We start from the raw sequence: 21,265 nt of genomic DNA, 5'->3' as shown, positions 1-21,265 counted from the left end.
ACAATGATCCTCTACTTTCTATTATTTTGAATAAAAATATCTGTTAGGCCTATGAACTTTTGCAGATGCATATTGCCATCTTGAAAAGGTCACATTTGTACATATTCTTGACCATAATGAACAGTTCCAGTTAGTTATCCACATTCTGAATTACACTGTCGTTGAGATTTCCCATGCATGTGTGCCAGATCAGCCTGTATATACAGTATATTCACTCCTTGCTGTTTTGATTTTATTTCTTAGCGTGCAGGTTTGTTTTGAGGCTCCCAAAACAGGAGCATGCAATATGTCATTTACATGCTACGTAACATTTAATGTACAAGAAAGCAGCATTTCTTTGTTTGACTAATGATGCTGTAACTTCTACTGCATTTGTCTGAAGCTAGGACTTACATTTTTTTATTCCAAACTAACTTGTAACAGTAGCTGAAGATACAAATTTCCATCTGTATTATCATTCCCTGTAGAGACTAGCAGTAAGTATTTAAGTGCTTTATAATCTCACTGTTGTGCTGCACTTCCATATCAGATTGAGATGTCTGTGACTGGAGAGGGAAAAGCCAGTATCAAATTCCACTGTAGAAGAGGAGGCCTTGAAATTTGCTGCATAGTTAATTTTTAAGATGGACATGAATGCTACACGTGTCTGTGAATTCAGGCATTATCTGTGAGTCTCTAGCAGGCAGGATCACTAACATCTTTTCTGGAGACCTGAGAAAAATACAAATGTCTCCATAGACCACTAAATTTCTTTTTCAGAAAATTCAGAAAAAGCATTGCAAAACCAGCTATTTGTTTTAGCTTTTCTTTCTTGTGGGCTTGCTTCTGTGCTAAGACACAGATGATAAGTGCTGAGCAATACACTGTATAGCATGCTTTGAAGGGCCAGACCGGATTGCTATAGTTGCTTGCTCTGGCCTGCCTGACCCAGGCCATGAAAGCATACAGAGCAAATGTTGAGCCCAAACCTTGCAATTAAGCTGTAACATCCATTTTGGAAAGATAATTCTGTTGGGATTTAAAGGTTTCAGATGATAGCTGTGGACTATTTTTCATTGTAGCTTTTCTGACCTTCATTTCAGCAGTTCTGCTTGGGCTTGCCACATTGGCAGAGCGAGCTTTCAGGCGCAGTTACTCTTTAGGCAGGAGCATAGCCTTTTCTTTCCCCTCTCTCCCTTTCTGCCCAACATCGAAGAGGAATAGGTGTGGTCCATAATGGGTTTCTAGGAGAAAGATAATCAAGCAACCAAAACCAGCTGGGCTTTGCTGGGGTAAAGTTAGGTAACAGTGCAAGTCATCCCATGTACCTGCCAGGGAAGGGAAGCTCCTTGCCTGTCAGCCCCTGCCTGTCCCTGTGTGTGTGGTGCCAGCTCTGCTCCCAGGCACTACCCTAGCACAAATTTTAGTCTGTTGATGACTGTTAATTACACCCATAAAGTTGGTTTATTTTTAGTAAGATTCACTTTGTTCTGACAGTCTGTTCTGCCTTTCCAGCAGTTGAGCTAGAGACAGTATTTCTTCTTTTACCTCTCCTCTGTGGATGGGCAGGCTGTACACATGGTAGATCAAGCCACTTTATTTTTAAGATGGAATACCCCAAAGTTATGCAAACATCATCGAGTGAAGTTAAAGAACTTGCATATAAAATCACACATTAGCTGAGGATCTGTTCTTTCTATTTCTACTGAGATCTTTCACATACATACTGATGTTTGGACCCAGCTGGTGAGGGAGACAGCCGGGGGAGATGCCCCACTGGACCTGCTGTTGGCAAACAGGGACAGACTGGTGAGTGATGCGGTGGTCAGAGGACATCTTGGGCATAGCAATCACGGGATGGTAAGAGTTTTCAGTTCTCAGAGAAGTAAGGAGGGGGTTCAGTAGAACTGTTGCCTTGGAAGTTCCAGAGGGCCAACTCTGGCCTGTTGAGGAGCCTGGCTGACAGTCCCTCGGGAGGCAGTCCTGAAGGGCCAAGGGGTCCAGGAAGGCTGGACAGTCTTCAACAACGATATCTTAAAGGTGCAGAGGCAGGCGGTCCCCACGTGCCAGAAGACAGGCTGGTGGGATAGAAGACCAGCCTGGCTGAACAGAGAGCTTTGGCTGGAACTCGGGGGAAAAAGGAGAGTTCACCACCTCTGGAGCAGGGGCAGCCAGCTCAGGAGGGCTGTAAGGATGACACAAGGTTATGCAGGGAGAAGATGAGAAAGGCGAAAGCCCAGCTAGAACTCACGCTGCCCACTGCTGTGAATAATAACAAAAAATGTTACATTAGAAACGAAAGGGGGGCCAAGGATAATGTCCATCCCTTATTGGATGCGCAGGGAACATGGCCACAAAGCACAAGGAAAAGGCTGAGGTACTTAATGCCTGCTTTGCCTCAGTCTTCAATAGCAAGGCCAGTACCCTCAGGTTACGCAGCCTCCTGAGCTGGAAGATGCGGACAAGGAGCAGAACACGGTCCCCACAGTCCACGAGGAAACGGCCAGGGACCTGCTGCAGCACCTGGACACGCACAAGTCTGTGGAGCTGGCTGGGATCCACCCGAGGGTACCGCGGGAGCTGGCGCAACAGCTCACCAACCTACTCTCCATCATTTATCAACAGTCCGGGCTAACTGGAGAGGCCCCAGCTGACTGGAGATTAGCCAGCGTGACACCCACATACAAGAAGGGCAGGAAGGAGGATCCAGGGAACTACAAGCCTGTCAGCCTGACCTCAGTGCCAGGGAAGGTTGTGCAGGAGATCACCCTCAAAGCCATCATGTGGCATGTACAGGACAAGCAGGGGATCAGGCCCAGCCAGCATGGGTTTATGGAAGGCAGGTCCTGCCTGACTGACCTGATCTCCTTCTATGACAAGATGACCCATGTGGTGGGTGAGGGAAAGGCCGTGGATGCTGCCCCCTAGACTTTAGTAAAGCCTTTGGCACCACCTCCCACAGCATTCTGCTGGAGAAACTGGCTGCTCATGGCTTGGACGGGTGTACTCCACGCTGTCTAAAAATCTGGCTGATGGCTGGGTGCAAAGAGTGCTGGTGAGTGGAGCTACATCCAGCTGGCAGCTGGTCACAAGCGGTGTTCCCCAGGGCTCAGTACCGGGGCCAGTTCTGTTTAATATCTTTAGTGACAAGCTGGACAAGGGGATTGAGAGCAAACCTCAGCCAGCACACAGACAACACCAAGTTGGGGGGGAGTGTTGACCTGCTGGAGGGCAGGCAGGCTCTGCAGAGGGATCTGGACAGACTGGACTGATGGGCCAAGGCCAGTTGTATGAGGTTCAACAGGGCTCAGTGCCGGGTCCTGCCCTTGTGTCACAGCAGCCCCACACAGCGCTACAGGCTGGGGCAGAGCGGCTGGAAAGGGCCTGGTGGGAAAGGGCCTGGGGGTGCTGGTCCACAGCCGGCTGAGCGTGAGCCAGCAGTGTGCCCAGGTGGCCAAGGCGGCCAGCAGCACCCTGGCTGGTACCAGACACAGTGTGGCCAGCAGGACCAGGGCAGCGATGGTCCCCCTGTCCTGGGCACTGGTGAGGCCGCACCTCGAACGCTGTGTTCAGGTTTGGGACCCTCGCTGCAAGAGGGACGCTGAGGTGCTGCAGCGTGGCCAGAGCGGGCAGCGAGGCTGGTGCAGGGTCTGGAGCACAAGTCTGATGGGGAGCGGCTGAGGGAACTGGGGCGGTTTAGCCTGGAAGAGCAGACTCAGGAGGGGGGCCCTTACTGCTCCCTACAACTACCTGAAAGGGGGGTGTATGCAGGTGGGGACAGGTGTCTTTTTCCTAAGTAACGGGTGACAGGACAAAAGGAAATGCCCTCAGGTTTCACCAGGGGAGGTTCAGATTGGATATTAGGAAACATGGCTTCGTGGAAAGGATGGTGAAGCATTGGAACAGGCTGCCCAGGGAGGTGGTGGAATCAGCATCCCTGGAGGCACCTAAAAAATGTGTAGATGTGGTGCTTGGTGACATGGTTTAGTGGTGGATTTGGCAGTCCTGGGTTAATGGTTGGACTTCGTGGGAAAATTACTGGGAGGTGTGGAGTTAGAGGAAACTGGGACCTAATAGAAGCTCTTTAGGTTAAAGTACAGCTATCACTTTATGATCGTTGGCATGCACGGAAACTACTTTACCACAGCTTCCTAAGCAACACAGCCCGACACCTCAGCACCTGCTGAGAGGAGTAACAGAGGGTGGAGTGGAGCAGAGACACCACAGCCAGGCTCTGTTGTGCTCCCTGCAGGGATGGGAACCTGATGGTACCACACAGCTGGTAACAGCAGTTGTCACATGAAGAATACATGAGATGTCCACTGCTGAGCCAACCACTGTGGCAAAATTACTTTCCTCAGATGAAATAATCTCACTCTAACAGTAACGCACACCTCCATCCCAAAGTTACCTGCCTCCTCACTGGGCATGTGATAGCAAGCAGTAACAACAATTCTATGACTAGAGTCACTCAAGTGCCACCTAAATGTACAGAAAATGGACTGGTGCTGGACTGAAATAAGTCCAAAGGGCAGAGGGGGAATTGTTGTCTAAACTCCCGAGAAATCAAACTCTTAGCATTTAGGTACATACAAATCTGTGCACAAAGTTAGGTCAAGCTGACCCACGCTCTAAAGTTGTTAGGAATGACGGGACTTCTAATCAAGGGAGTCAGCCTTGGGAAGGATGAGAAACAACGAATAGATTGTGAAAAGAACACCATTATCTAAGTTACACAGAAAGAAGCCTTCAAGTGAGGAAAGTTCTGGCTAGAAGAGGAGACAGGCTGATAAGGGGTTGCAATCCACTGACATCAACAGAAAATTAGTTGAAAATAGGACAAAGATAATTGTGGCAGTGGGAGATGGCAACCTCTGACTTAAACAGCCCCCCCAAGAGGGCAAACCCCACCTGGGGAGCATGGGCAGTTGGCGGAGAACTTCAGCAGCGCTGTCTGAGGCTGCGCACTGATTTGCATTAGAAGCGAGACACTTGTAGCCAATCCTGTGTACGGTAAATGAATATGCAACGTGCTGTGAAGCATAAAAAGCGATCCCAGGAGGGGAGAAGTTAGGGAAGACTCCGTTGTAACTTCTGGGATCAGTTGACGGGCTGAACCTGTCTTCTCCCCCGCAGGGACGCCTATTGGGTAAGAACTTTATTCTACAACTAACTCATGGCAGCTGATATTGTGTCGGTTTAAGCTTGCTTTGCAGTCCATGTATTACCACTGGCAATCTTCAAACCTTACTCTGTCACAAACTTGCATTTTGCATAATACAAATCTTCAGCTGAAGTTCATTTTGTAGAAGTTTCTGGAGATCTGAATAGTTTGTTACAAGGGATTTGACTCAGTGACACTGTCAGTGGGGGCCCTGAATAGGTCAGTCGAGTCAGCCTCCGCTACAGTGGGCTGTCAAAACGCAGGTAGTGGACAGGCTGGACAGGCTGGTCAGGTGCAAGGGCCTTGTCTTTCCCAGGAAAGACAGAGTGATCAAATACAAAGGGTTTGAGGAAACTTCCCTTCTTAATTTGACAGACTTAATGATTTCAAAGGTCTTTTCCAACCTAAATAATTCTATGATTCTATGTTTAAGCACACAGCAGTCTGCAAGTCAGGTGTTCCCTGGCCTGATTTTTTCAGACTTGTCAAACTTGTCACAGAATATTTAAAGAAGAGGAGAGTTGGTATTATACCCATGCTGTCGCCACTCTGCTTTCAAAATCAGGCAACTGAACAGCCCAGTAATGGTATGCCACTTTTTAACAGTAACTCTGCTTTGGGACAGTTATTCAAAATGTATTGAAGAGTCTTGCAATCCATATGTATTTAAAGAAAATATCAAAAAAGACTGCGACTTCCTGTTGTGCTGCCACTTCCATCATTTTGCAGTTTGTGAATGTGAAAGACCATTTAGCTCTGATTTTTCAGACATTTTGAAAGCACCTCCTTCCTGACTGCGCTAGTCTTACCACCTCTAAAACATACCAGAACAGTCTTTACTAGCTGTATTTCAAGGCAGAGAGCAGAATAATTCCTGGTGATTTTGTTTCTTGCCTGTTATAAACCTGTGGTTTTGGTGCTGGATGCTCTTGATGCCAAAATATAAATTATAATTCTGAGACGACACCAACTTTAGCACTGACCTTTGTTCTGTAGTGTAGAGCAATTGCATTTCTCAGCACAACACCTAACCTACAGCTGGTGCTGGCATTACGTGATATCAGTAAATAAGAAGCAGCTAGCTTAAGTGAGACTGTGTTACTCTTTTCTTAGTATGGCTGCTTCCTAATTCCCACTCTTTCCTCGCAGCTATCAAGTGGGAAACCTGCACATTCCTGTGATTTGACAGAAGTGAGGAGAGGCAGCTACTGGGGAGAAGTGGAGGTATGTATAGAAACCATAAAATGGACAACCTTGTGAGTGATTATTCATCTGACTCTTCATCTATGTAAAAAAAAAAAAAGCATTTATGTCATGTAGTTGCATTTTTTTTATATTCAAGCAAACAGGGACAATTTTTTCCCTCAAGTAAAATTGGGAGCTTATTTAAAAGCCTTCTTGTAGTCAAAAGGAGATAATAGTAGGTGATAATGAATTTAGGGCACAATGGGAAATGACAAAATCTTAATGGCAGTATTGAGGAGTAATATTGCTGTAGTACTGATGGAAACAAGAGAGAGTTCAAAATAAATGATGATGCCATGGCTGTAGGGAAGGGGCATGTGAAAGGCAGCATGAGGGAGGGGGGCTTACATTTTACGTTAGGGAACAAGGAAAAGGAATAGTACTCTCCAGATGTAAAATTGAACAAATTGGAATGAAACTTTTTTGGCAAACAGGTGAGTTTCAAGCACACTGAGAAACAGATGCAGAATAGAGTAAGATGGCTGCTGGCACACTAATTCTTAGTTTTGTTGCATTTACAAGACTCGACTGTAAAGGGGATACATTTGTAAAGCAGATCGCTGTTACTACCAAATACAAAAACAACTGAAGAACCAAGTCAGATGATACTGTGATGTAACAACGTGAGGTTAAAAAAAATACACTTTTTTCTGTGTAGTAGATGATGACCACTGTCCTTTCAGGATTAAAGAGCAAGTGAAATACATTATGGTGTCAAACACCAGGTTCTCAAACTAGTCTGTTTAGAACTAGCAGATTCTAGTCAAGATGGCTAGGGATGATGCTAATGCCAAAAAACCCACCATTGGTTCATGAATAAAATGTCCAAGAGTGAGTTTCAGCAGAGAGACCCAGTGCTGAGACACCACTCCCAGCAAGCCCAGAGGAAAAGCCTGGAAGTAGTCAGAGAAACAGAATTTTTCAGAGATGACTGAAGTGAGTTGCATCCGAAGGTTATAATGATGCTCAGCTGCTGCTCAGAAGCATGTAAGAACTGTCATCTCTACAATGAGGGTAACAAGCAAAAATGTGTTTTTGCATGGCAGTACTGTGGGCGTTACTGCTGTTGGGGTACTGTGCTAATACAAAGCAATGATCAGCTGTAAATTTCTGATGTGTAAATTATCATGAAAAAGCTGCAATTTCTTGAATACCTTTAAATAACAGTTACAACAAATGCCTGCTCTTCTTCTGGTATTTATAAGCAGCAGCAATCAGGTCCTTAGTTTTATGCTGGAAAAATGCCCTCAGTTTTATTCACAATAAACAGATAAATGCACTTTATCTCCCAAGCACTGTGCAAATGTCTCCCTTTCTTTATGCACTGCCATATTTCACTGGCAAAAAATGTCAGCCTGCCAGCAAGGTAAGTTTTTAAAATAATTTTCCCAGTATGCTGTGCCCACAGAAACAAGAGAACATACCCATGTTAGTGTGTACATTCACTTCAGTATTTTTATGAGCCTAAACTTGGGATACTTGTGGTGAAATTTGAGATGAGTCAGGCTCCTCTTTTCGGTTGCTTCCTTGTCCTTTCTTGCAATTTTCTTTTTTTTTTTTCAGACTGCTAGTCTAGGCATCAAAGATTGGGGCCAAGAACAGGAATGCACATACAGATCTGTTAAAATCTTTGCCTGTTACAGAAGGCATTAAATCTGTCTCACAAATAGTGCAAATTGTAGCATGGAGGTAGATATCTTACAGTTTTAAAAGACCACAACATATACTAGTTAACTTTTAGATATTAAGAACTAGTGTCCTCGAACAAGGTTTGCAGTGAATTAGAGTAAGGCTTTGTACTCAGTATGTGGGTTTATGTCAAATGGCAGTCTCCTGTAGAAGTACATGAGATTGCTTTGCTCAGAGGAAAATACCATTAAGTTCCAGGTGTCAAATTTGAACATTCTTAGATAATTTATATACAACTACTCCTGACTCTTAAATCACACATATAGAAAGGGAGACCAGTGAAGGCATGGAAATTCCTCCCTCTTCAAGCACAACAGCCAGGACAGCAGTGCCCTGCAGCAGGACAGCCTGTGACATGCGACTCGTTGTGTTCGTTCATGCACCAGCATTGCAGCACGTGCAGGACCCACCATCACCCAACACCACCCGCCTGTGGTACAGGGGCCTGGGGGTGACCCAGTCCTGAAAAGCTTGAGTTTTCTGGGTATTTCTAGCCCAGTTTCTGCATGGGAAGGATCAGCCCAAACCTAGTAAAGCTTTAGGCACATAACGGCACACTAACTTAGCTGCTTGCTCATTCTTACAGAGGTGCCATGGTTTTCTCCTGCATACTTACATATGCAGAGGAGCCTACACCTGGAAACTCTACTAACAAAACAGCTAAAATTTTCTGTAGTAGAAATAACAGCTGCCAAGATTTTCATCAGCTGTGGAGATAAACTAGGCTGGCTGTAGTACTCTGCATGATACATTATCACGGCCTAGCACTACAGAATGTTTCTGTTTTGTCTTCGTAATATGCTTTTTCACAGTGCTTTTTATGTGTCTGAAATCCATACAGGCTCCTTATGGATTAAGTCCTGCTTGTTCCTCAAGTTGCCCACTTGCTTAGGCTGTGTTTCTGGCTAGACCTGTTGTTTCCACGCTAGCCCTTGTTCCTTCCCTCTTATGTGCGAGGAATGGGCAATAGGGTACAACTAATTCCCTCCAGAGCCAGCAGCAGCTGCAAACACCTCCCAGCAAAGACAGAAAAACAAAGAGGAAGAACTGCTGTCAGCAAAATGGTATGCTTTGTGTTTACAGCAGAAAGCAAATGACCAGGAATGCGTCTCCTCTGAGGGGGAAAGGGACTTGCCTAAGTCACCCCCTTGAGATGGTCAGTCTTTACTTCAAAGAAATGTCCCATTAAGTGGCACAGGAAAACAGATAGTGATCCTTGCCTAACTGCACAGATACAGTTCTAGCTTGAGCTGAGATTAATTTTTACAGTTAAAAGCTGCATCCAGAAAAAAGAACCAGTGAAATCCTACCCAGCTGCTGGCCTAACAAGCAGGAGGCAGTCCAGCCTTCTGCATCGGGCTTTCCAATACTATCCAAAGTAAAATTGCCATTGTGTTTGGAAAGGACTGTATTAGGGACTGGGGAAAAAACCCTTTCAAAACAAAATGCTTTATTTTACTCAGAGGGGGCTGATTATGAAATAGTAGAATAAAACTGAAAATAGGGCAAGGACACACCTACATGAATGCCTGTGCTTCTCATAGCCACCTACATTGGTATGTACATGTATGTTAGCCTGGAAGACTTGGGTTTCACCCCTGAGCAGCTATTTAATGTTGTAGCTTTTCTTCCACTTTCCCCAAATGCCTGGCTACACTTAAGAACAAACAACTTAAAACAATGAAGGGCAGATTCACTTTGATTTTAGTGCATTGACAGTCAGGTGTGGATGGAGGAACCATTTGATAAACCATCACTTGCAGTAGTGATTTTAGTTACAGTAAGTTTGGAAATAGACTTTTTTGTTGTTTGCTGTTATTTACTATAATTAGAATTGACAACTTCTTCCTCTCAGGAAATTAGTATGGAAACACCCATCTTAGGAAATCTTGAGTAAAATACCCAGTAACGTTGGTTTTGTTTTATTCTGCTAAGCTCCCCATGGGGCCTGTTAAAAGCTTACCTAAATAATTAAATGACACTTTTTATGGTTCACTCCCAGAGCCTTTTACATGATTCAGGATTTAAAATTAATGGTAATGCTTACATTGTTAACGAAGCTACTATATCATACAGAGGTCTCCTGTTCTCTCTTACTTCTGATGAGTTATGGTGACAGTGAGTATCTGAAGCTTCCTTCTTAATCTGGAGCCTCCCTCTACCTAGTAATGGATTATCAACAAAAGCCTCAGAAGTCCAGTTACAGGGCCAGGGTTACCACCTCTTTGCTATTTTTTTACACTCTTTTGTGTTGGTATTTTATTTTCTCAGTTGCTACAATGCATGATAGATCACAAAGTTGTGAGGGAAATCATTGTTCACGTTCATGCTCATGTTAATACTGCCGAGACAGACTGGAACAGCTGTAGCAAGCAAAATAAACAACTGCTGTGCTCAGTATTGGAAAAAAGGTAAGAAAAGTTGATTGTTTTGAAAGAACAAAAATCTGATGATCTTTGCAAATGTGTGGAGTGTCTTACCTGCCATGTAATTTTAACAGTACTGGCTATGAACAGGCTTACAACGTATTAAATTTCTGGGCATCTTGTGCAAGAACATTATCCAGCTCCAGGTTCTTTCCCTTACAAAAAGGAAAAGGCAAAAAGCAAACTGGTTTCCATTTCTGGCCTTTGCAGGAAAACCTGTGAAATGAAGCATAACTCTGTTGTGAACAGGATCCTTTAATAACTACATCTGTAAGTCTAACTACATTAGAAGTCACTGTGGCATCTCAGCATTTTTTTGGACAATTTCCTAACTCTTGCTGCATTTGAAAGAAGTTGCTGAGTGTCCCTAATTCTGGTATTGACACTGTGGGGGGCAGACAGGGGGTGGTCAGAAAAGGTAGTGAGGTAAAGAGAAACTGTACTCTTTGGACCAAAGCCGCTGTTGAGGGAGGCTCTTACTTTAGATTCTGGGCACAAGGACTTAAAAAAAGATATTAATTGCCACATTTATTTTTTCTTGTTAATATCCACTAATAATGACTTTCCGCTGATTCTCTCCTACTGCAAAAGCAGAAATGGGGTCATTTTACCCCCTAATTTTATAAATTAATGTTGAACCACTGTGCAATGGAAAGACTACACATACTTGAAAAAAGTATTTATTTTTACAAGCGTATTTGATGTAAAACAGTAGTGTACAAAGTAAACATGTTCACAGATTTATGTATTTTAAATTCTTACTCTCTGAGAGGAACAATTAAGATGTCTTCTGATCAGTGGAGCAGTAAGTTCCTAGGAAGGAGGAGCTATGCTTGATAAATCACTGCGCAAAAGAAGCAGCACAGGGGTATGGAAGACATTTTCACAAAATGGAAGACCTCACACTTCAGGTAAAAGTTAACCTAAACAACACAGAGAGAGAATGCTGATCTTTGGTTTTCCTTCAGTCCCATCCCATCACCAGGATCACAGCTGGTTGCTTTTCACAGATTATTTCAGTTTGCAATTAACGTCCCCAGCCCCACCCCAGCTCCTGCTAATTTTATGCTAGATTTTAACTTCGCATAGAAGTTACAAACAAAATTTTAAGTACAGAAAACAGCTTCACTGAATTTCAGAGATTTATTAATGTTGGCCACATTACTGGAGTGCATAAATTTGTTCAAATCAAGAGTCCTTGGCCTATGCAAACTGGAATGATTGTATCAAGAACAGGGATAAACTCCAAATTTCTTGTATTACAGAACTACCTAAAGCCACAGTAACGGGGGGTGTGGGGTGGTGGGGGGTGTGTGGGTGTGGGTGTGTGTGGGGCTGTGTGTAGTTTGTTTTGCATGTGCATTTTTGGTTACAGTGAGCCTCTGGAACTCATAAATACTGAGAGGTAAATGTTTCTGTCAGCTAATTGTGTTAGCAGTCACATAATCCTTCCCTTGATGTCTTGGGTCAATGAAATCCTAGTATCATCAGGGTTTAGGAGGAGGTATGTTAAGAGTTTCTCTGTGATCTTTCCTGCAACAGAAACAGCAGTAAAAGTTATCACTTGGTCACGATAAAGGCACATCTGTGGATTCATGATTGCCCCAGCTTTCCAAATGGAGTTATTTTTTATGGTACTGGTAAAGCATAACTATGGTTACAGAGTTAACAATGATTTCTAGAGCTACCACAACAATGTCTGAAGAAGACAGGGAAGATCTACATTGCAGGCACATTCTCTTCACTGTTAGCAGGTTACTCTGAAAATAACGCTGGAGGTCAGTTACCAGAGCAATACTGTGTGATGTGCTACATATCCACATACCTTCTTGTCTTAAGCCAACAGTTCTCTAAACAGTACTGAGGTAGCTTTTCCACCTTAGGCCGCTTAGTGTTTAACATCAGGACATCGTAATTTATACTAACTTGTTTTTTCAGAGAAAACAGTAAGAACATTTCTCAAAGGTACATCTGGATTTTTGCTCTAGGGCTCGACTCCTGTTCCTGCTGAACTGAGCCAGTGTGTAAAATCAGAACTGATATCAGCTCAGTAGGCACTGGAGGACGAGTCCATCAACAGCCTGGAACAAGAGCTGGAGCCGTTAAGTTGTTTCTGACTGGAGCTGCCACCATTTCCTGCGAACGACAGAGTGCTAAGCTACAGCTGCAGAGAGATCATGACAGCATCCATTAAAGAGAAGACTACAAAACAAAGCTTTATAGGTGATTCCAGTTCGAAGTCACAAACATTTATTTCCTCTAACCTTTAGGAAAGAGTGGTAACCAAATTACTGTAGGTGATGCCTTATGTTTGCAGTCAGACCAAGAATTTAAGGAGCACTTATCCTCAGCTAGAACCAAGAGTCTTTGGTCCTCCCCAAGCCACCTCTGCCTCTTATCCTTGATATACTGCATCTCACACATGCGCGTCCATTGTAAAACTGCCTGTTCAGCAGCAAGGTACCTCAGCCAGCAAATGCCCTCTGCCCTACGGAGGCTGACATTAAGCAAAGTCTCCTCTCCCCTTCTCTTCAGGTGCAGAACTTAGCCACTGTGAACAAAGAGGGAAACAATCACTGTTCACCAATCAGCTAAGCTCTGCACCTCACCAGAGAGGTGTCTGTCTCGGAACAGCTAATTATTGGAGGAGGTTCTTCCACGATGTGTCTGCTGCTTTCCTCTTTTTTTTTTTTTTTTTTTTGTTTCATGGACGGAGAGGATTCCAAACTGTGCACCACGGACTGGATAGTTATGGTGAGTTTCATACTAGCAGCTGCGGTCACGGCTGTGTGGTAATCCCTGGCAATGTGATTTTAATCTTAAGTCACAAATCATCATGCCAGGAACCCAAACAGCCACAACACTGAAAGAAAGCTGTGCAGTCACACAGAGTGTTGTACTCTTAACAGTATCTGTACATTTTATGTTACAGCTCACCATGCACTTCTAGTCTTTCTTTGTCTGAAAAGTCAAAGGGGCAATTCTAGACTACTGCTAACACATACATACCATGCAATTTTCCTGTGCTAGATACTCGCCACCAGAAGCTTGTAGGAATTTTTATGATTATTTTACTACTGGAGGAACTACAGGAAGGCAGCTCCTAGTACAGTAGTACCAGAACAAACTGCATCTCCATGTTTCTGGGTTTCTGAACTTCAGATACTTGAAGGCATCTACCAGATGAAAACTTGTTGAATGTAACTTGAATTCCTGTGGGTCCTCAATAACTGGGAGTGCACAAGCAAGTCTCTTAGCCCTATCTGTTTCAGAAGGTGGCCCTCCTACCATATAACTGGTATCCTGGCACTCTACAGTCTGATCCACCTTTCCCAAATAGTCTTCTTGGCAGGCATACTTCTTGTTTATACAGAAGAACAACATGGCTGTTTGTAAACAAACTTGCTTTTGTGGTATCTATAATCTGCTGTATTTCATGTAAAGAAAGTAGCCACCACAAATTAAACTATCAAGTACTATCACTGTCAAGTACTGCTACATGTACAGGCCTGACCAGAAGAAATTTAAGATTTCCGCTCAGTACCAATTAGAAAATGATGATTGTGCTGAATTAGATATCTGAATTTTGATACCACAAATGGACTATAAAGTTTGCAATCAGTCTGTCAGATGAGTTATATCATTAAGCAAAAATCTGAGGTATGCTGTGCGGGAAGAGATCTTCATACCAATCCTAATTGTCTATGTGTTAAACATGCATGTACGGACACTGTAAGGTTACCTCTGGTGACTTAAACAGACTAAGCCATGGAGAATATCTTTTCAAATTACCAGTTTATAGCCTGCAACAATCTCTGTTTCATGAATATTTCTTGAAATTCTGTTTTTTCTCTGGTGATTCCTCCCCATTAATTTCAGAAACAAGCTAGATTCAGCATGATATTAAAGAGCTTCTTCATGTTAAGGCTACTTTTTTAATGTCAAGATCCGTCTTCAAAGACCTCACTGCATTTAACCCAAAAACATTTAAATTAGCAGTTTGTTCTCACATGATTCTGATTTGCTTCCAAGTGCACAGCTTCATACCTCCACTGTGGGCTCAGATTCTTACTGCGCTGCCTATCAAGTCATCACACAGCTTCGTTAAACAGGAATACTCCCTGCGAAATTGCAATTTCTGGGAGCAGATTTAAGAATACAGAATGGGAAACAACTGCAGGTGGAGCCTGGCCTTTTGCTGGCCATTTGGACTTACATTTGTCTCTTGTACAGTCCATTACAAAGTTTACAACAAAGCCATGCTCCATGCTCTCCAGCTAGTGCCTACACGTACCTAACTCACTGCTCCAGCAGCTGGGCTTAAAAAAAGAAAGGGGGGGGGGGGGTGGGAAGCAGCAAGATAGTTAACAAGAAGAATTACTGCTTGAGCTAAGCAGCCACAAGCTGTATAGCACACCAAAGTTTACTGTTTTGAGTGAGCTCTGCATATTCCTTCTGCATAAGGTAAAATCAGGGTGTTTAATTTAAAAAAGAAAAATCACCTATTCAGAACAGCATCTCTGCCACCACTTTGGCTGCAGATGTATCCATATGTTCTTGTGCTGCAGCAAAGCATTTATGTGCAAGTTCTTGTTGCTTCACATCTTCATTCAGCATCAGTTCACCATACAGGTACACACCCATTGCCTGAAAGAGGAACATAAAGCACAGGCATTGCATCACCCGCCAGTAACAACTAGTTACCCAAACTCCTGGTATTCATTTAATTATAAACAATAACAACAAAAAAGACAATTCAAAACACAGAAAATGCCATATACTCTGGAACCCTTCCTCCCCCAAAAGTAGTTTTCTTTGGTTCTCATTAGCCTAAGGATGGTTGTCTATATGGTGCATTGAGTGTGTAAGAACAGAATATAAGAGGTGTATGTTGTGTCATGACAAGAAGATGCTGTCTCACTCCATTTTTCTTGCCACTTTTCAAGTTGAAACCTGGTTTTTTTTATCCACTACCTGAAATACTTCCAAATGCCCCTTAAGAAAACAGCTTGTCCCTTCTTCAACAGGATACACATTTTCTTTCCAGTTGGGATGTTTACATACAGACATATGAATGTGATAAAGACATCAACCAAAAGAGTCCACTCTAAAATTCCCATTTAGCAAATCTGCAACTGGACATCAACCAAATGCAGCCAGGTCTGTATTTCAGACCTTTAACACCTGAGATACAGCTGAACATGCATAAACTCTGGTTTGGTAAGAAGGCAGGGTTTTCCTAATTACTTATTCTGGGCATAGCAGCTATCAAGAAAGATAATGGGGCACCTGAGGGGTGAGATCTCGGCCCCTGTGATGGCAGGTAGCAAAGCACTGGCTAACTTGACAGAAAACATTGGGGATTGCCATTTTTTTCTGATAAGACAGTTTTTTCACCTAATTACAGGAATCCAGTAAGTGTTAAGCTGCACTTACCAAAATAGGATTATACACGTGACAAAATATTAGCGATTTAGCACACTGACTTTTATGGTTGTACTTAATGTTTGGACAGTTGCAGGAGAGTAAAAATTTGTATAGCATTAAAACCCCACAAATTTTAATATTCTTCCTCACAATTTCTAGCATTGGGTGGTAAGCCTTAAAAAAAAAAAAAAAAAAAAAAAAAAAAAAAAAAAAAGGCTTCAACAAGAAGGGAAATTAAAGTTTAATGAAGACTGAAATTAAATGAAAAAATCCCAGAGCAGCAGAAACCTGCCAGACTCCTTGCCAATCCCCCAAGCATGCTCTCTGACATCCAGAGACCCAAGAACTCAGATTCCTGCAGTTTGCAGCTGCACCAGGGTCTGGCAGCCACACCAGGCATGCACACAGCCTTGGAGTTGGGCTCCAGTTGCTTTCATAGAGAATTTCAAAATGTTGGGATTTTGTTATGAAGAGGAAGTACCTTCTCTAGCCCGTGTTAATAATTTTCCCCCAAGTCTAAACATTAACATGCAGCAAACACACTGGGTTTTTGGAAACCTGAAAAGGATTTAAATAGTCACATGGGTCATTTTTTCCCAGACCTTAAAAAAAGCCAGGTCTGTCATGGTCAGTAAGGATGTGCAACTGCTCTGATTTGAGTTGTAATCACTCCATAAGATGGCTGTGCCATAAACTGTATGTACTGTTGGAGTAAATGAAATAAAAGATATTGGAGATTACATTAAAAAATGTTGCAAAAAGTATTTCCCTGAGCTGTACAAAATGTTGATCTTTATTTGGCATAAAATCTGTTCCAAACATAACACAATTCAATACGTTTGGTTTTACAAACTCAAGGATTATCTGTCCCACCCGCCCCACACCCCAGCTTCTGCTAGTGGTTATGTCCATCCTTTCATAGCATGAAAAATATGCATAAATATATATATATAACTCCTTAGTTTCATAATTAACATTGGTTTATGTTGTTGGGGTTTTTGTTTTGATTTGTTTTTTAAATAAAGAGCTTGCCAGCAAGTCTGGGGCCTGTTTGTTGGCTGAGATATAAATAGGAGGTATACTTCAGAGCTGGAAGAAAGAGTGCAAAAGATTGCAATAATTTTACTGTGCTGTTGTGAAAAAATGTATTTGCCTGAAAGCACAGAAGTCTCATTGGCTGTAAATGGCTTTGTTCATTGTCATCATAAAAGGTAAAGATATTAATCTCTTGTGTAGACTTTGACATATCTTGCAACATTTTCTTCTCTTTACATACATTTTAAAAATATAACAGTCATCCTAGGCAGTGAATCTCTTGATTTTATAGAGTTCATGGTGAATAAAAAATAAATAAAAGTGAAATAGAAGGAACAACACAGAGGTACAATTAGAATTCCAAGTTCATAATGGCCTAAATATAAATCCATAGTAAAGACGTCATGTATGGCCAGCCTTTAACACCTTCAAATCTTCTGGTAGCACTTCCCTAACCATGGAGAGGCCTGCATTCTCTGGGTTCACTGTGCTATGCTTCTCCTTCTGGACACTGTCTTGAAAACTGAACTCACAGCAGCGCTGACTGCACATGTGTTAACATTCACAGCTAGACTTACCTTTGTCATCCTGCAAAAGGAGCCAATGCTGAGCACTATCTTCCTAGCATCACTGCTACCTCTGGCTTGCATAAAAGCAGAGAGGAGGAAATATACCCTATTTCATCACTTACCAGATTAGCATTCTTAGGTGATATTGAATACCCCTAGGTGGCTTCCTTGCACTACAATATCTAAGGGGCAAAAGAGGCAAAACCTGAATACACATTCAAGTTTCTAATAAACAGCAGCAAGAAAATGTATTTAAAACATTTTTAAATTTTGCACTAAGGGTGTACAAAAGTTAGCTATTTCGAAAACACTAATTAAATGTAACTGACCTGATCTTCTCTGAGAAATTTCTCAACATCTCCATACCCCGACACGTACTTGTGTTTAACAACAAGCTCACACCACCGATGACGAACCTTTGGAAAGAAAAGAGAAAAAAAAAGAAACTATATTGTGTATATGTGTTGATAAACAATACATCTCTAACCAGTCTGGGTTTATCGTTGTTGTTGTTGGGTTTGGGGTTTTTGGTGGGTTGGGTTTTTTTTTCCCCAGTGGCCCAGCAGGTGCCTCTTTGAAACTAGCTGGTTGGCTGGGCAGAGTTGCAGCGCTCTGTGCACGTGAGTCCAGGCTTCAGAAACCCAGATGCCTGAAGATAAACTCCTGGTTCCATGTTAGTAAACTAACCCAGACGCAAGCACAGATCTGCAGCATCTTCACCTCCATTGTTTCCAGCCTTGGCTTTTTTTCCCTTTAAGTTATGCTAGAGGTTTGTTTGTTTGTTTGTTGTTTTTTTTTTTTAATCCTGTTAGAAGTGGGCAGGGAAAGAAAATTAGCACTGCAAACGTCTGGAAGAGCCACAAAATATAATTGATAATGTCCCCTATGTAAGTGCACAATCCAAGTGACAAAAAGGCTTAAATATAATTCTGTACCAATATTAAATCCATGCCAAAAGGATAAAAGTTAGATATAAAACCATGAAACAGGGTGCTTTCAGTTAAATGAAACAAGTTTTGCCACTGTTATCTTTCCCAGTAATAGAACTTCAGCACCTTGCAAAGCATTTAAAATCCATCTACACTTAAAAAGCTGGGCTGTTCTACCAAACGCACATTGACAAAACCAGTTATTAACATACTGTAATAAAAAGTATGGAAATTTCTAAGCAAATCACAGTTGAAACATTTTTGTTGAAACAGTGTGAACATGAATTATATGTGGTTGGTTTTTTGGTTTGTGGGGTTTTTTGGTGATTAGTTTTTGTTTGTTTAAATTTCTGACTTTGTTCTTAGCCACTCTTGTGGCATAAATGTCATCCTACTCTCCAGCAAAGCTTCCTCAGTTGTAGGCACTGATCAGCCTAAATTTTATATTCCATTAGTGGCTCAGCACTGTTCTGAGAGGAAAACAGTTAAGTGCAATAAAAACATCCCAATCCTTTGGTTTCAGCCTTGCTCTCAGCATCTCTCAAAAAGACAAGGCACCTAAAATAACAATTACCTTTCATAATAAGAGTAAAATGTTAGCAGTTCTAGTGTTTTTCAAAACTGAGTCCAAACTGTGCTTGTATCAAGTAAATGAACGTGAACCTTTTCCTGAATGATAGATTTGCTGATAACATTGAGAATGGAAGCCAGAAAGGGAGTTGGGGGGAAAGCCACACTTAAGTATATTGTTGCTTTGGGAAATCGGGTATTTAGAAATACTTCTCTTGTCGTCCTACTCCTTGCCAGCTTTGTATCTCAGAAAAAAAATTCATAGGCTTACATAATTAGATGTTAATTCTATTAGCATAATTAACAAGTGATAAATGTTCACAGATCCTGGAGGAGTCCTTTTTGGGTACTGGTATCTCTTTCCAGCTCACCTCTTACAGAAATAGGTTGAACACAGCTTATGAATGAAATAAAATGCTGAGGGGTTTTGTGGCCGAGTGGAGTTTGCACTCACAGCATGCAGGATACTGAACAGTTATGGTGCACTGCATGGTAGGGAATGAAAGCTTAAAGCTTCTTGCCGACACAATACCGGCTGTTAAGATTCCTGAAAGCAGAACCAGAGCTAAATCTACAAAAGTAAATAGCTTTCCAAGATTCAACTCACTTTGCTGTAGATGCCCATATTCATAATGTAGACCTTCAAAACCCTACCCAGCTGCTGCTCCTCCCTGGAGACACTAAATGTTTCACCAGTAAATCTTCCCAGGCAATCCGGCTTTGTTACAGGATGTTTCTCATAGTATTGAGTAGCTCCATGCCTGGATCAAACCTTCAAGGCTCAAAAATTAAGCACACACCACTCTCATCTGTAGGGTGAGTTAACCCAGCAGAATTATAAACAGATTTAAAAGGTTTTATATCTTCATCTGATATACTTCATTCTGCACCTTCTGTCATATATTTTAAAAAAAATAAGTCCTTCTGTATTTTCACAGCATGTATGAGAAATGCGAGGAGAAAGGGACTGTGGTCCTCTCCTGTGCTCACTGCTCTTCTGCATCTCATGATCCAGAAATTACAGCACTTCAGTGTGTGAAGCAATCAAGTCCAGTTTCTGTGTCTGCTCAAGGTCTCAAATGTGCCTTCGGAGGGAGTATTTCAACAGCAGATTATAAAGTAGTCTGGGATGGAGCCCTCTTCATACCTCCCAGTGAAGCTGGTTTCTCCCCTGCAGTTATTAAAATATTTATGGATCCTAAAGGAGAAGATGACAAGACTTTAGGGCCTGAATTTCTGAGTACTTTTGATAAGGAGCAGCTTGTCCCCAACACACCTTTCCAGGTGCAACCATAATAGCTGCATGGAGAGCAGAACAGAAGCTCTCTCTGTAAAGGTGTTCGTGTCGTCCTACTTCCTCACATACTCATGTCATGTATGTATGCCTTACATTTGTATCATGGCCTGATCATCTGAATCCCAATGGCTTTGGAAAACACAGAACAATTAAGCTGTGCCTTTCCCTTTAGTTGTTCCTTCCTCCATAGGTCTCCTATTCTTGGCAATCAACCTCCTTTCAACTAGTTTAAAAGAAAAATAATTTATGTAATGAGGGAGATCTGGGACAGCACACGCTTTTCTTTCTCTCTTTTGCTTTTTCCCTTTTCTTTCCCAGGGTAAGTACAAATCCTGGCACACTTCCACATCTGAAATGCTGGCGCTTTGCCAGTTGGGGCAGGAGCAGCATGTCTGTTATCCTCAGATTACATGTTTGCCTCCTGTTTTCTAAAAGCCCCAAACGCTCTCATGGGCAAACTGCGGGAGAACCGGTCACCGCTGAAACACTTCTGAAACCAGCACAGCTAGCTGGCCCTGCCAGCTCTCCCCTGTCTTATACAGGACCCCAGTAAGGAGAACACAGAAACCGAGGCTGCCTCCAAGTGCAAGAGGGGCAGGGGGTGACCTGCACAAAAATCTGCTGAAATCTTCACCACCACTTGGACTCAACATACATATTGGTTACTCCCCTGCCCCCCTACCCCCCATGCTGCATGGTGTGTAGACGGCCAGGTAACATGAACTGCAGCTACTGCAGCCACAGCACATGCAGTCGTTTCTCAGATACTCACACTGTAAGGAAGTGATTTTTGTAGTGCAATCCATGCCCTCGGCTGATACCACAAACATGATAATTTTACTCACATAAGAGAAGGATGGAAAAAAAAAAATCCGTTTTCAACGTCTCCACCAATGCTCAGAGCAGGAAAAGTAAAATGGGCCCCACAGCTTCAC

General features: G+C 42.5%; 1 protein-coding gene across 4 annotated transcripts in view; it reads right to left on the bottom strand.

Moving 5' to 3' along the window:
• Positions 1–11,167: 11,167 nt before the first annotated feature.
• AOPEP (aminopeptidase O (putative)) overlaps positions 11,168–21,265 on the bottom strand; it is a 205,471-nt gene continuing 195,373 nt past the window's right edge. For all 4 annotated transcript variants that reach the window (XM_055698794.1, XM_055698795.1, XM_055698796.1 and 1 more), the window contains 3 exons: positions 17,864–17,950; positions 15,006–15,150; positions 11,168–12,036 (listed from right to left, as the gene is read on the bottom strand). In XM_055698794.1, the coding sequence (XP_055554769.1) occupies positions 15,010–15,150; positions 17,864–17,950 (228 nt within the window). In that variant the 3' untranslated portion in view covers positions 11,168–12,036; positions 15,006–15,009. The remainder of the gene's footprint in view (positions 12,037–15,005; positions 15,151–17,863; positions 17,951–21,265) is intronic.

This window comes from Falco cherrug, chromosome Z (genome assembly GCF_023634085.1).
Source record: "Falco cherrug isolate bFalChe1 chromosome Z, bFalChe1.pri, whole genome shotgun sequence".
NCBI lineage: Eukaryota > Metazoa > Chordata > Aves > Falconiformes > Falconidae > Falco > Falco cherrug.
This window is presented reverse-complemented; position numbering and strand designations above follow the sequence as displayed.